This window comes from Uloborus diversus, chromosome 3 (assembly GCF_026930045.1).
Source record: "Uloborus diversus isolate 005 chromosome 3, Udiv.v.3.1, whole genome shotgun sequence".
In the NCBI taxonomy this organism is placed as follows: Eukaryota; Metazoa; Arthropoda; class Arachnida; order Araneae; family Uloboridae; genus Uloborus; species Uloborus diversus.
Genome location: NC_072733.1, coordinates 105,536,867 through 105,551,019, shown reverse-complemented (window position 1 = coordinate 105,551,019; position 14,153 = coordinate 105,536,867). Strand labels below are relative to the sequence as shown.

The 14,153-nt window shown below is 31.2% G+C and overlaps 1 protein-coding gene across 1 annotated transcript in view; it reads right to left on the bottom strand.

The window, feature by feature from the left end:
- Nucleotides 1–861: 861 nt before the first annotated feature.
- Nucleotides 862–14,153, bottom strand: part of LOC129218876 (lysine-specific demethylase 6A-like) — a 72,677-nt gene continuing 59,385 nt past the window's right edge. The window contains exons 16-21 of the mRNA XM_054853197.1: nt 13,465–13,679; nt 11,558–11,702; nt 9,190–9,374; nt 5,929–6,055; nt 2,804–2,971; nt 862–1,023 (exon numbers count right to left, since the gene is read on the bottom strand). Coding sequence (XP_054709172.1) covers nt 997–1,023; nt 2,804–2,971; nt 5,929–6,055; nt 9,190–9,374; nt 11,558–11,702; nt 13,465–13,679 — 867 coding nt within the window. The 3' untranslated portion in view covers nt 862–996. The remainder of the gene's footprint in view (nt 1,024–2,803; nt 2,972–5,928; nt 6,056–9,189; nt 9,375–11,557; nt 11,703–13,464; nt 13,680–14,153) is intronic.

Sequence of the window (14,153 nt, the reverse complement as noted above, 5' to 3'; positions counted from 1 at the left end):
CAACATGAAATTGAAAAATTAAAGTAATACTCAATATATAATTTAACCTTATGTAGGGGTAAATAAACAATGAATTGTAGATCAAATGAGCTGAGATTTATGAAAATTAGGAGATTTTAGTAAAAATCAGAAGATTGGGAAATATGGTGTAACTCTGGAAAAACCAGTCAAGTTGGAAGGTGTGGGTCATGATGTTTCAGCTAGAATCATTTCAAATTACTTATTAAAAGTCTTTAAGGAGAAATGTTGTAAAATACAGATGTTTTAAAGATCTGAGAACAGGCTTCACACTAAAAATGGATTTCATTCTACGGAATTAGTTCATAATGTGTTTATTTCAAAGACTTCATAAGGAGTAGAAAAGAAATAATTAAAAAATAAGTTATCTACACTTGAATAGAGGGTACAAAAAATATCGTGGAATTTGTAATGCGTTTAAAAAGTAGGCAACTTTTGATCAATATGTCAGTTTTACAATGTAAACTTTCAGAAAATTACTAAAATAATTATGGTTAATTTTTTAAATGATAATATAAATTCATGTTAGAAACAACTACTTTAAAAATATGGTACTCAAAAAATGATCAGTTGGCTAGTATGGTTAAGTTCTATACATTCTCAGAATATATGTGCACAATGCTTCAGCAACCAACAACGACACCACAAATAGCATATTTACAAATTCTTCTCTCAGCATACCTTACCAACTCATCAATAATATCCATAAAGCTGTACAATATGATCACTGCATTTAAAACAAGCCAATTCAACAGTGCAGTTTACTTTACGTGCAATTTACAATTCCAAACTGTACAAAACTTCAAATGCTGGAAGCAACAGTGCAACAGTCCCTTCTTTTCAGGTAAAATGAGTTCGACAAATTTCATGAAATGCAACAATGAATATGATTGTGAAGTGGCAGCTATACTTTTTTTAAAAATGGCAGCTTGCGTAGCTGTTAGTACTTGATAACAGTTTCAAAAATGGAATGGCACCTTACATAGAAGTACTTGAATGGGGCTCCTAAAAGAGAAGGAAAAAGGTTAACCAACTGACACATTCAAAATGTGATCTGAAACTATGATACTTAGGCTACTTAATTTTTCTATGGTGAACACAAATTCATAAAATATCAAACTTTAAAATGGCCAACAAAATACATTATGTAATTATTCAAAGAGAAATTATACAAGCAGTAAGAAATTGACCCAATTCTTATTCACATTAAATATCATAGAAAGGGACACAAAAAATTGAAACATGCTAAAAGTGTTACCATAATACATAAAAAAATTATCAATAAGCAAATTATACAAGCAGTAAGGAATACACACAAACCTAATATTAAATGAAACATACGTTATTTAATGTGTATAAGAAATGAATAAAAATAATTAGCGAGTTAAAATAGTGCTTTTTTGATTGTCAGTTAACTCTATATATTTGGTTTGCGCCCTTGAACGTGTGCACCTTCGTGTCTTTTCTTCCCCTTGCACCTTCAAATCTGTGTGTCGTTAGGGAGTCAACGATGGCAGGCACCTTGTTGGGGGGGGGGGGGGGGGGGGGGGGGGGGGGGCAACTGCCCCTTGTCACAAGCCAATTGGACATAATACTGATTCATTGGTTGTTCTCCAGGCTCTTTAATTTGAATACCAGGCAACTGGTAAATGCTTAATATCCAAACTATTAAAGCACTGGCATATGACTGCATTTCAGATGACAACAGATTTCAATTTCGTGCCATCCATGCTGGCTTTAAACAAAATTGCTAAGCATCTGTGGAAAATGTCTCACCAGAGCAGCATTCTGTACATTAAGACAAAGTTTAATATTGCAGAGCTCTATAAAACAAAGTGGGTTTCATCAACTTTATAAAAATTATAACCTTTACTTTTTTATTCTCAAAATTAAATTTTTTATTCTTGAATTAATTTGTTCTCAAAAAGGGATGTGTCAATGTAAATGACTACCAAAATAGTTTCCATGTCTGTACATGAGAGATTCTAAATACATTTACTCTCGGGAAATTAAAAACTGTCCCCATTGGAGGGGTGTCCGTTAGGAGGGCTTATGGATTTTTCCACCTTTCTTGCAATTGGAGATAGGCATCTAGGACTAACAGTTGCCAAAATAGAGGTCTCAGAGTTTTAACAAGGACAAGCTGCGTGTATGTGTATATTTATGTGTATGTGTGTGTGATAGTGTAGATGCAAATGTATAGGAGTAAAATGGATTTTCATACTTATGCTTGGCAATTTAAAATTTAAAAATTAATAATTATAAACAATGGAAAAAGAAACTGGTAAAAGCAACTAAACCAAACATGATGCAATTTTCTTTTATACTAACACTCAGAATTTTTGGTTACCAGGGCAAAACATAGAAAACGAAATACTACTTACGATCACTCTTACTATCCTACAGTTTTTCTAAACATGGTACTGTTAAAACAGTACCATGATTTAACCTTTGTACTCATCAAAAGCATTGAAATATCCTACCTCATAACTCACACTTTCTTTAATTTAAACCATTCAATAATTTCTGTAAAATTAAGACCTAGTAACATTGATACTCTGAACTGAAACTTTATGGGTGACAGGTTAAGAATGTGCATCATGTTTTAACTGTGTATTAGGACTTGGAAAGAGAGAGAGAATAGAAAAAGATATGCTTAGTTAAATTAAGTCAAAGCATACATCATGAAATAATAACCTAATTTAATTTTATCAAGCATCAAATATGATTAAAAATGTTAATCACATAATGGAAACACATAGGAAAGTGAAAAAAAAAAACATACAGGGTGAAGAATGAAATTATCGTAAACTTCCATTAGGTCTTCCATTGTGTACTCTTCAAGCATAACAAAGTCTTCTAAAATAGGACTGCTTTTTCGAGCACATCCTAAACAGTGAACCAAATGTTTTTTATCAACTTCCTTTACAAACAGTATGTTAAACACTTCAACCTGAAAAAAATAAAGGATTGGAATGAACACTAAAGCATGATGATTGATGAACCAGAAAAGCATAACAAATGCAGTAATATACTTTTTACAGGAGCAGTAAAATATGTTTGAACATAAGTATATGCAGCTAATATATATATTTATAGTATATTTAGCATAAACGGCTCAATTTTATCAGTCAATATATCATTGCTGCAGAACAAAAGTAAGATATCTTACTGTTATTCCTGGGATTAGATGTCTTACTATTGCTCTGAGGTGAGGATATGTACAGTCAAACCTCGCTATCCCGACACCCGGATTTCATGACACTATGGATGTCACGTCACTTTTTCAAAGTCCTGAACTTGTGCCATATGGCTCCAGATTTTACAACCCTGTTAATTGGTGAAACTCCGGTTACAATGGCACTTTGAGCTGCTTAGACAGGATCAAATTTTTCTTTGCAATTGAAATACTCTCAGTAAAATAATGAAAACATCTGGAAAAGTATTATTGTGGGAATTTCCGACTCTGACAAAGGATAATAGAGTTGTGTTATTATTGACTACGCATGCCACCTCATAGCTACCTTAAGCTGTAGGGGGTCTCTCCCATACGAGAAAAAGAGATAAGAGCCCCTCATTATATTCAAAAGGAACAAAAATATGGAGAAAAGAATTAGAACGTGTTTTCCCACTTTTGAATGGTGGAGCTTAGCCGTCTAAATCCACTCAAATTCTTGCCAAAAATAAAGAATTCTGTGGAAAGTAGGAGGGTTTATTTAAGAATTAAGCCTTATTGGAGAAGCATTTTAGAAGGGGAAAAAAAGTCAAGTACTTTTTTCTTATAATTTTCGTGCTATCCACCAATAATTCAAAACTATATCAGTTAAATCAAACTAAAAACATTAAAACATCCATTTTTTTATTAAAACTCTAACTTTGTTAAAAAAAACTAATGTTTAATTGTGAATTTTTAAACCATTCTCGTTATGACGTCGCTCCCGCTATGAGGACACTTCCTTGACAGTCCCAAAGGTGACGTGATAACGAGGTTCAACAGTACTTATTTATTTAGTTTTTTTTTTTTTTTTGAAGTTTATAGTTTAATAGTATTACATCTAGACCTCATAAACAAATATTGGATTACAGAAACACAACTAACTTGAAGGAGAAATACGAATATTTTAAATACATAAATATTAATTCCATTTATAACTTGTATATTTTTAGAACTAATGCACAGTAACTTTTATAATTAGAAGCACTGATGCCAAATGGAAATTGTATCACAACTATGACTCAAGCTATTTTTTGCTTCCTGCTGACCGACTAGTTGACTATGCGATTGCCTTAAAAGAATGACAACATGGGACCCTAGATGCTGTGAGAAGGGATCATCTGCAGTTTCTAAATAACATTCAGGAATCCCGCTATCTACAATAGTGGAAAAATGGATGACAACATCCATTTTTCCACTAATGTAGACAGCGGGGACTGGAAGATGTGTGGTGGCGCTCGAGAAATATTTAAGGCAAACTTTAAAAAAAATTCAAGCCATATTTCATAGAATTTTCAATAAATATTTTAAAGAGTTTTCAGGTTGTTTTTTAGAACTTAGTTTAGTTTTGATGTTTCATCGCAATCTCAAATACAAATTTTTTTTAACACTTATTTCCAAAACTTTTTATACACACTTATATGTATAATGATTTTTATACTAGTTTTCTCCTGCGTGTTATTTTTACTAAAACTGAAATGGTGTTATGAACTGTAGTATTTGTTTTAAATATCTTTTTTATTATTTATTTCCTCTCTATTATACAAAAGGTTCAGGAGCTAATTTACAACATTGTTCACATATAAAATGTTTTAGACAGAAGAGCAATTGCTATGGCAAAAAAAAAAAAAAAAAAAAAAAACATTATACAAAAATTCTCAATAGAGTAGCAATTGTTAACTTATACCATCATTTCTTCAGCTATAGGGATAGAAGTGATCAACTTGCAATTTATAGGACATTAAAATTTAAATTTTGAATAAATACATGAAAATTAAAATTTTGAATATACAGGTTTTTTTTTTTTTTTTTTGCATAGTTACCTACCTACATTCAAGTATTTGAAATTGGCCATTTTTCCATATTAATATCAGCTAAATCTTCCCAACATTTTGTGGTTAATGCTAACTCATTGACAAAGAGCACCATCAATAGTTTGAAGAGCTTGTCATAAAATTTATTGATCACTGAAGCTTTCTCTTGAAACAATTTTTAAATATTGGAAAAGTATTCTACACTTGTAATAAAATTTAAACAGCCAAATATAGTATAACTTCGATTTAAAGATAGCCGATTTAACAATTTCCTCAATTTAATGATACATTTCACTGGTCTGGCCTGCATTGAATGTATATGCTCCTCAATTTAATGATATCCTTGATTTAAGGATAACTTTTTCCAGTCCCTTGACAATGATTAAATCAGGGGTTATACTGTATCTCAGTTTTAAGCAGTCTTGAATTATTTTTTTCAAGCCTTGAAAGAAAGTGTGAATCAATTGACCTACAGTTCTTGCAATAGTCATTTTCTAAAAATATTTACAACAAACTATGAGAACATAGGAAATGTAAGACAGTTGCTGTTGCAAAATATAGGAAATATAGTCCAACTCCTACCCCTGCAGCAATAAGTTAGATTCCGGCTTTTACCTTAGTGCTATTGTTTATGATTTACTATTTCTCTACTCAGTTTAAATTTTATGTCTCACATTTCATGTGCTTTAAAAAATGTGATGAAAGAAAATGTCTGTCATATCAGGAGATGAGCAATAAATCTCCAGAATTTACTGATATTTTTCTTATGTCATAATATCTTGAATAAGTCTTATTTAGGATATTTCACTTGCTTTTCTGTATGCTTTATGAGGATTAAAAGAAGAATCACTTTCAATTGGTAAAATCTATAACAAACTTTACCTCACACCCCACGCAGTAATGTGCAGCTTCATTTTTCCCTCTTCCATGCCATTTGACTTCTTTCTTTAGCTCTTTTAAAAATTCTAATGTCATTTGGCATTGTCTGAGTGTTCGTAATAAGCAGTATCTGTAGGAAAAATATATAAACCATTAAGTACCTAGGATATAACCAATTTATATGTACGTGAACAAAACATTATGAGGAAAATAATATAGTAATGAAAAATCATATTTTTTAAATTTTAAGTCATGTATTGAGATGGGCCTTTTAAGCACAGCAACATCATAAAAATAGTATATTTCACTTCAGAATATAATTCCATGGTAGTGCTTAAAAATACAAGGGCAAATCAAAACGTATTTGCGCCTATGTTTTTGAGCTGAAATACGACTGCGAATACAAAGCAAACATATACATTCCCAGCAGTGACAGTTCCTTGAACCGCGCCAGCCGTATCTGCTTTTTGCTCGGGAGAGCGGAGTTGCTATCAGTCATTTAAGATGACAGTTGTTCTTTAGACATCCACAGCTTATGCGCAGCAAAGTGTTATTTGTTTTCTATGTAGCAAGGGAGCCCATAGCAATTCACAGGGAAATGCATCTACAGTTCAGACCTTGCCCTAGTGATTTTCAGATTTTCATTTCCCGGAAGAAATTTTCTTGCAGGACAGAGATTCACATGTGACGAAGAAGCCAAGAACGCGGTCCGACGGTGGTTCCACAGGCAGTTGGAAGAGTTCTACCACAGGGGGATCTCTTATTTAGTGCTGCAATAGGACAAATGTCTGAACTGGTGTGGTGACTATGTGGAGAAATAATGTAAGGTACGTAGTACACTGCGTATATTTGCAAATACCTGTATGTACCTGCTCTAGGTGAATAAAAAATAGGCGCAAAGATTTTTTGATTTGCCCTCGTAGATGCAAAACAACAATTTGTGTAGGCCAATGTTGATTTTTTATTTTTTACTTAATTATTTATTTTTTACTTTTTTATGCAAAAAACATTTAAAAAATATGTATATAATTTATGCATTGAAAACTTAATGCTTTTAACATCATATCTGATGCTTGAAATTGCATCTAGAAGTTTGATACTTTATATTAAGATACATACTGGTAACAGAAATATCTGCAGAAAATATGGAAACAGGAAATTTTATTTAGATGATCAAACATTTCCACATTTCCCTTCGAGAAATGTCGTTATACTATTATGTTTTCTTAATATGCCATAACGAATATACAATAATATTTCAACTATTATTTTATCAAAACTGAATCCAACATCAGCATCCATATTAACCAACTAATAATAATACTTAAGTAATAATATCTATATCATGAGCATTTTTTTGTTTTTAAGATTTGACTCTTAAGACTGTTGTCATTCATAACTTCAATATGTTACACATACAAAGATAAGTACTTATTAAAATGCTAAAAGAACTTTTGATCATTTTGAACTCTAAAACAAGCTAGAGCACTTGTCCTTAATTATGGAACCATTTTTGAAATAAAAAATCCAGTTCAGAAGTCAATTACAGTACCCGCCACTAATAAAATCACTGGATTATAAAATCAGCCGCTTTTTAAAATCATATCTGGAAGAACAGAATCATTGCTATACCAAAACTTGTTAAAACCATCCTTTAATAAAATCATTATCGCCGTTTTATAAAATCAAAATTTTGGACATTATAAGTAAAAATTTGATTAAAAAAAACACTAGGAAGTGAAGGAATATGCTTCAGAAGAGGAGGAAATTTCAGTGCCAAATTTCCCTCTTCAATGGATAATAGAAAAGCGCTTGATGATATAAGATGCACTTTCGATGAAAGAAGATAATATAATGTTGAACGTTACAAAACATTTAATAAAATCTCAAAAGATATTGTGTCTTTGTACTCCAATTCTGTTTCCCATACTGCAATAAGCCAAGACCCTTGTGTTGAAAAAAAAAACACCTTATGTTTAGTTAAAATGATATTTTGAAATACTTAAAACAAAAAAAAATGACGTAATTCATACCATTTTTTAAAGTACTTAAATTTTAAAACCTTCCGTTTTTTTTAAATGTAGATATGCCGGTTTATAAAATCAGCAACTTTATAAAATTAAATGTCCTGAGAACAAATGTGATTTTAATAAGCGGCGGTCACTGTATATGCTTTACATTATTCTTCTGATAGGAAATTTGACTTATATACATAATGTATTTGACTTATATATGTATTATGTATGATATGTAAAGCTGCATCAGCTCTGCTTTCAATAAAACTGGATGTGGATGCAGTATGTCAGAAGGATGACTAATTAACAGTGGTTCTGCCTAAGTATTTTATGTTACAATTGCTTAAGATCAAGACACTCCAATGTCTGAGCAATTATACAGTGCTGCAGCATTAAAATTTTAAGGGGGTGATTTAAGGGGTATTTTTCCCTTTGGGGGGCTCTTGCTTTTGAGATGTCTTTGCAATAATTAGGGAGTGGCTTGCTCTTAAGGAGGGTGCACTCCTGCTTAATAAACAACACAACAGAATTACTGAACTTCATAATGCTATTGACTTTTTTCATTATAATGCTTATACATTTCATAACTTTTTAAAAATTCCTTCTTGCATTATCATACTATAACAGGTAATTTTTACTGTTTTGTTATAAATTATTATAATACTCATCTTATTATTATTACTATTTCATTATATTATACATTCTATCATTTTACAAGTCCTAACTGTTCACAACAAAATTGCTTTTATTTTAATTGCTCACGCATTTTTTGCATAAAACTATAAAATATGGCAGTAAAACTAAACATGTTTCTGTTCCTTTTGAAAACCTTTTAAATATCTGTATTAATATCAGTATGCTGCTTTTTTAAAATACCCAGCATTGGAATTGTATTTTTGGTTCAGTACTGAAAACATTAACTCTAACTGTAAGATTAAGTTTAAATCATAAGCTAGAATGCTGTTTCAAATGCACAAGAGAAGGATCAAATGTGCTAACTCTTTGACAAACATTCAAATAAATATATCCAATCAAAAAATGTATGTTTTATGAAACCATGCAATTCAAATGAAAAATACCTTTCTTATTATCAATTGAGTGTTTGAAACTATTTGCAGCAGTAAAAAAATACATAATAAGCAGATTTTTTTTTAATTTATTTTTTTATGAGAGAAAAATGCAAAATAAGGCTATATACTGAAAAGCTCCATTAATGGCACATTTCACTTATTAAGTCATGATGGCTTACTTAATTTGTTCAAACAGCTTCCGGTCTGAAAGCTTCAGATTTCTTGCAAGATTCCATGTCAAATGGGCCATAGGAACAATTGATTTATAATTTTCAAGTTTGTTCCATTCATATCTCTCAACAGCTAATTGGTACTGTTTTGCATTCAATGGTCCCACATTCCAGGCAACATTATTGCAAAATCCCTGTTAAACAAGAAAGAAATATAAAAAATGTTGACAAATATATAATCTATGTGGAAGAAATAGAATAAAGCTACTGACAATATAGAATTGTTTTCTCCTTCATTATGTAACACTTTATGAAGAGAATTTAAAACCACAAAGAAGTAAAAGTCAAGGCTCAGAAGAGATAATTCACTAAGTTAAAAATTATAATCAACCTTCAAAGTTAATAAAGGTAATATTTTATGTATTTTAATCTAAAATATATTTCAATTGGTGCAGTTAGATGTTGGTGGCCTAGATGTCCATGTTGTTTTGTTAACATCTATCTAATCTGCTGTTAATTATTCACTCACTGATGCTAAACCCCCATGGCAAGTAATGCAATTGAGCAGCATGTCCAAATAATAAAACTTTATCATCAAAATGAGTGTTTGTTTGAGCAAGGATTGCATGCCTTTCGCCCATTTCACGGCAGATGGGGTAGCCCTTCACAGGTGGGGATTTTGGGCCGGTGGATGCACTGGTTCATACTCTTTTGAAAAGGAAGTTCATGAGGCCATCAGTCAACAGTGAGCACTAAAAAACGATGACAACCAATTTCCCTGGTCCAAACTTAACGATATAGAAACAAACGACACATGTGGTTCCAGCAGGACGGTGCTACATGGCACACAGTGGACGTCACAACGCGCATTGTGCATGAATGATTTGAGAGAATGGTTATTCTCTCACAAAGGGGACGTGAATTGGCCACAAAGATTGCAATTTGAAACACCTATTAATGGGATCGTTAAATGTTTTTACATCCACCACACTGAAATGTTCACCAGCGATCTGAAAATCTATAAAGCCTGTGGCTGGTGGATTTAAGATCCTAAACTATGAGTAAATATATTATTTAACAAACATCTTCAGAATGTTTAATTTGCTTAAACTGCATTCCAGTTTTCTTAACTAAAGCAAAATTCCATTACAATGGATACTAATACAACGAAATATCCATTTTAACAAAATACATTTTCAGACCAGATTTCATTGTCATTGCATTACTTGAATTCCAGTAAAACAAAATTCCTGTTACAACGAACAAAATTTGCGGTCCCTTCAAGTTCGCTGTAATGGGATTTCATTGTTTTAATATTGCTCTTAAATTGCTTAACTTTGAGTGTGGTGCTGATGATGGGTGCGAGGCATACAATGAAATTTTTTCTTCCTTTAGAAAGTTTTACGATGTGGCGCTTACAAGAGGTGCAATGCATACTCCCAAAAATATGGTATAGTGACTTGTCTTTGCCCCATCCCCTTTTTGGTGTCACATCCTTCAAAATGCAAACATCTTTAAAGCAAAATCTCAATACTGCTTGGATGTTTAAACAGATAAAGATATCTTAAAATTGATGCAAATGAATTGACCTTTATTATTTTTTCTTTTTACTTAAAGCTAAGAGGAAATGAAATTTTACATACATGCGATTTAACAAAAAAAATATCTTAAGTTAAATGCTAAAATTTGCAAGACCAACTGAGATAATACTAATTGATATGCAAGACAGAAAATTAGGCATCAATTTTAGTAATATTTTAGATATTAATTAAACTATTGTTAGAATATTAAGGTATTGTTTGAAACTTTGGCTACAGCAATAGCATTTTACTTAAGCTTATGCAAATTGTGGGGCTTTTAATTGCACACACAAAAAAGTTTGCATCCAACAGAAATATTAGATAATCTGCCTTGAGCAAGAAGGTGTCACTTTAGTTAATGCTCTGCACACATTGCATGTATAAGATATGAGTTAGATTTATCCAGATCACATAATAAAGGCTTGTGAAGATTGTACTTTATTTTTCTATTTTGTTAGTATGATTTTCTATCACAATAAATTACAGCATCATTTTTAGGCTCCTTACGTTTATTGAATTGAAAGAAAGCTTCTTGAAGAAAAGAGCAAGCAAAGGAAGCTTTATAGATACATTAAGAAAAAAAGAGAACAGAATTGCATTTATTGCAGTTATTTTCTAAGAAAAATAAATAAATTTGATAAATTTTCTTGGAAATTTTTACAAAATAAGACATTTTACAGGTTGTACAAAGTATTTAAAAAAAGAAGATATTTCTATAAATACATTCATAGGTACACGGACATATATGAAATTACTTTCATCATTAAAAACAGTACAATTTAAAATTGTACACTCACTACAGCTTGAACCCAATGCACAGTGCCAGCATTCACCCAAACGAGATCACCCGGCCTTTGTAAAAACCGATATACAGGTACACTTTCTGCAAACAAGTCGTCTAGAATTGGCCACCAAGATCCATGCAGAAAGTTAGAGCCATTTCTAAAAAAACAAACAAAGATTATCTTCATTTATGTTTATTTTTCCCATTTTTATTATTCAATTTTAAATCAAGTAATTGGTAAAAATTGTCTTCATTATTAAATGCGATTCTCAGCAACAGATGGTCTTAGGTAAATTTCAGAAATCTCCATTATATATTAATTGGGTAAAAATGTCTAAATAATTCATGTGCTTACAAACAAAAATGTAAGTTGGAATATGTTTGAAATTGGCACCTTTATTAATTTATGCTTCCTTAGAGAAGAAATAGGTTGTGATAGTGATGTACAAGTTAAAAATGTCCTGAGTTTCAGCTTTGTACTGTATGCCCGAATGTGCACTAATAATAATGTGCATCCTACTTTTGGATGAAGATAGAACGAAAAAATTTTGCAACTCGAGTATAAGCTAAAATTTGACTTTTCCTACTTCATAGATTACAATCATGGTATTAGCAAAAAAATTAACCAAGTGATTGATGGCACCATCTATCTTTGGATTTAGGCACTATTTGTAAAGTTTGGCTTTTAGAGGTTTTCAGACTTTAGATGTCTGGATTTTGGAGACAGAACTATAATAATATTCATACAAATCCCTGCTTGAATTTTTCTTGTGAGGAAAAATTTCTCTACTAGAAAACAGGTTTCCCACTTCAAAATGGAAATAAAAATAAAGCACTTTAAAGCACCCTACTTGTGCTCCAACTAGGGTGATTTCTTTGTGTTCTTGGTAAATCATAATATTTTCTTTGCCTGAAGATCCCAGAAACAAACAGAAAAATACAGAAAATATAAATTTCAGTTGAATGAAATTCAAAAACTAAGACAACAGCGTAAACGAATATTGAGAACAAAAATGCAAAGGATTGAAATTGTTACACAAAGGATTTGAGAACCGTCAACAGTGGTTTTGTGGAGCGTTTTATGATTTTGCAGAAAGGTTCAATATTGCCTTTAAAAATTATTTTTAAAAAAACTGACCTAAGGTTTGTGTTTCTAGATCGATAATTTAAAACACTAGCATAAAAAAAATTATAAGAATTTATTAATAAAGCATTTAAAAACTAAATTAAACTCTGGGCACAAAGAACTTTGATTTTTCCTATCCACATACATGTGATTAAAGTGTTAAAATAACAAAGTATAATAATAGTAGAAAAGACTTAATAATATTAAAAGTTTTAAAGTAGTTTCAAAACTTCAAATAAAAAATTACAATTATACAAGGGAAAAGACCAGAAAAAAAAGTCTACATAAGTCTGCAAACATTTTTGCAGGAAAAAATGGGTATTTATGCAATTGCTTAAAAATGTTCGTTCAATGAATTTTGGTGAGATATGCAAAGTAAATTAACTTCTTTGCTGCATTTCAGTTTTTGCAAATGAAAAAAGGACACAGAAAATGGGAGCAGGGAAGGCTTTTTGAAAATATTGGATATAAATTTGGCAAGAAAAAAAATAATTGAAATCTCATTAACAAAGTAACCGTCATAATTCTTGAAATGTGAAATTCCAGTAAAAGAAATCAACAATTGAATTTGAAATAATACAGAAAGAAATGATTGGGAAAAAAATGACAGAATTTTTCATTTTATAAAGACTTACTTAAAAAATCAAAACTAAAGCACTTTGTCAAAAAATAAAAAAATTTTTGCTAAAAATTAAGCACTTCCAAAGGCACTTTACAACCTAGCACTAAAATAAAGCACTTTTAAGGATTTTCAAGGAGCCCTGAGAACCCTGAAATGTTATTTTAAAAATTACCTTTCGCACAATTTATTCATGATACCCCAGTATGGCTCTGGAACACCAAACCATTCGCAATCTCCTGGGCCAATATTAATATTTACTGAGCAAAAGTTGTTATTCTCTTGATGACCTGGGGTACGCGAACCAGGGACTTTCATGTACAATTGAGTAGTGTTCATGCCAAGAATTACGTGACCAACATGACTGAGCATATTTCCAGCAGAAACCACCTAAAGATATCAAATGAAAATTAAAAACACTTTTTAGAACCGTCTTGCGCATTTCACTTTACAAAAATGTACAGTTTGGGATCTTAGTACATAAAAACTTTCTCAGTACAAAAAAAAAGGAAATACATTTTTCTGAAATATGACACCTGAAATGAAGTTTAAAAAGTCACAAAAATAATTGAAGTAATTTTATGAATCTTTATCTCAGGCCATATATTTTAATCTTACGCCCATCTGCGGCATTTCTACTATTAATCAACGAGCAGCCCAGTAAGAAGAAGAAGCATAAAAATGTGAATAAAATTTAGTGTCCTTAAAGTTGTTGTTTATAAATTTTAAAATAATCGGGCAATTCCTGAGAAGATCATCTTCCGTCTCACCCTGGTGACACAGAGGGCAACAGAGTGAGTTTTATTCCAATTTTATGCAGATGTTTTTGCAAATAGTCATGTTCAGTGATTACACGAAAGCACT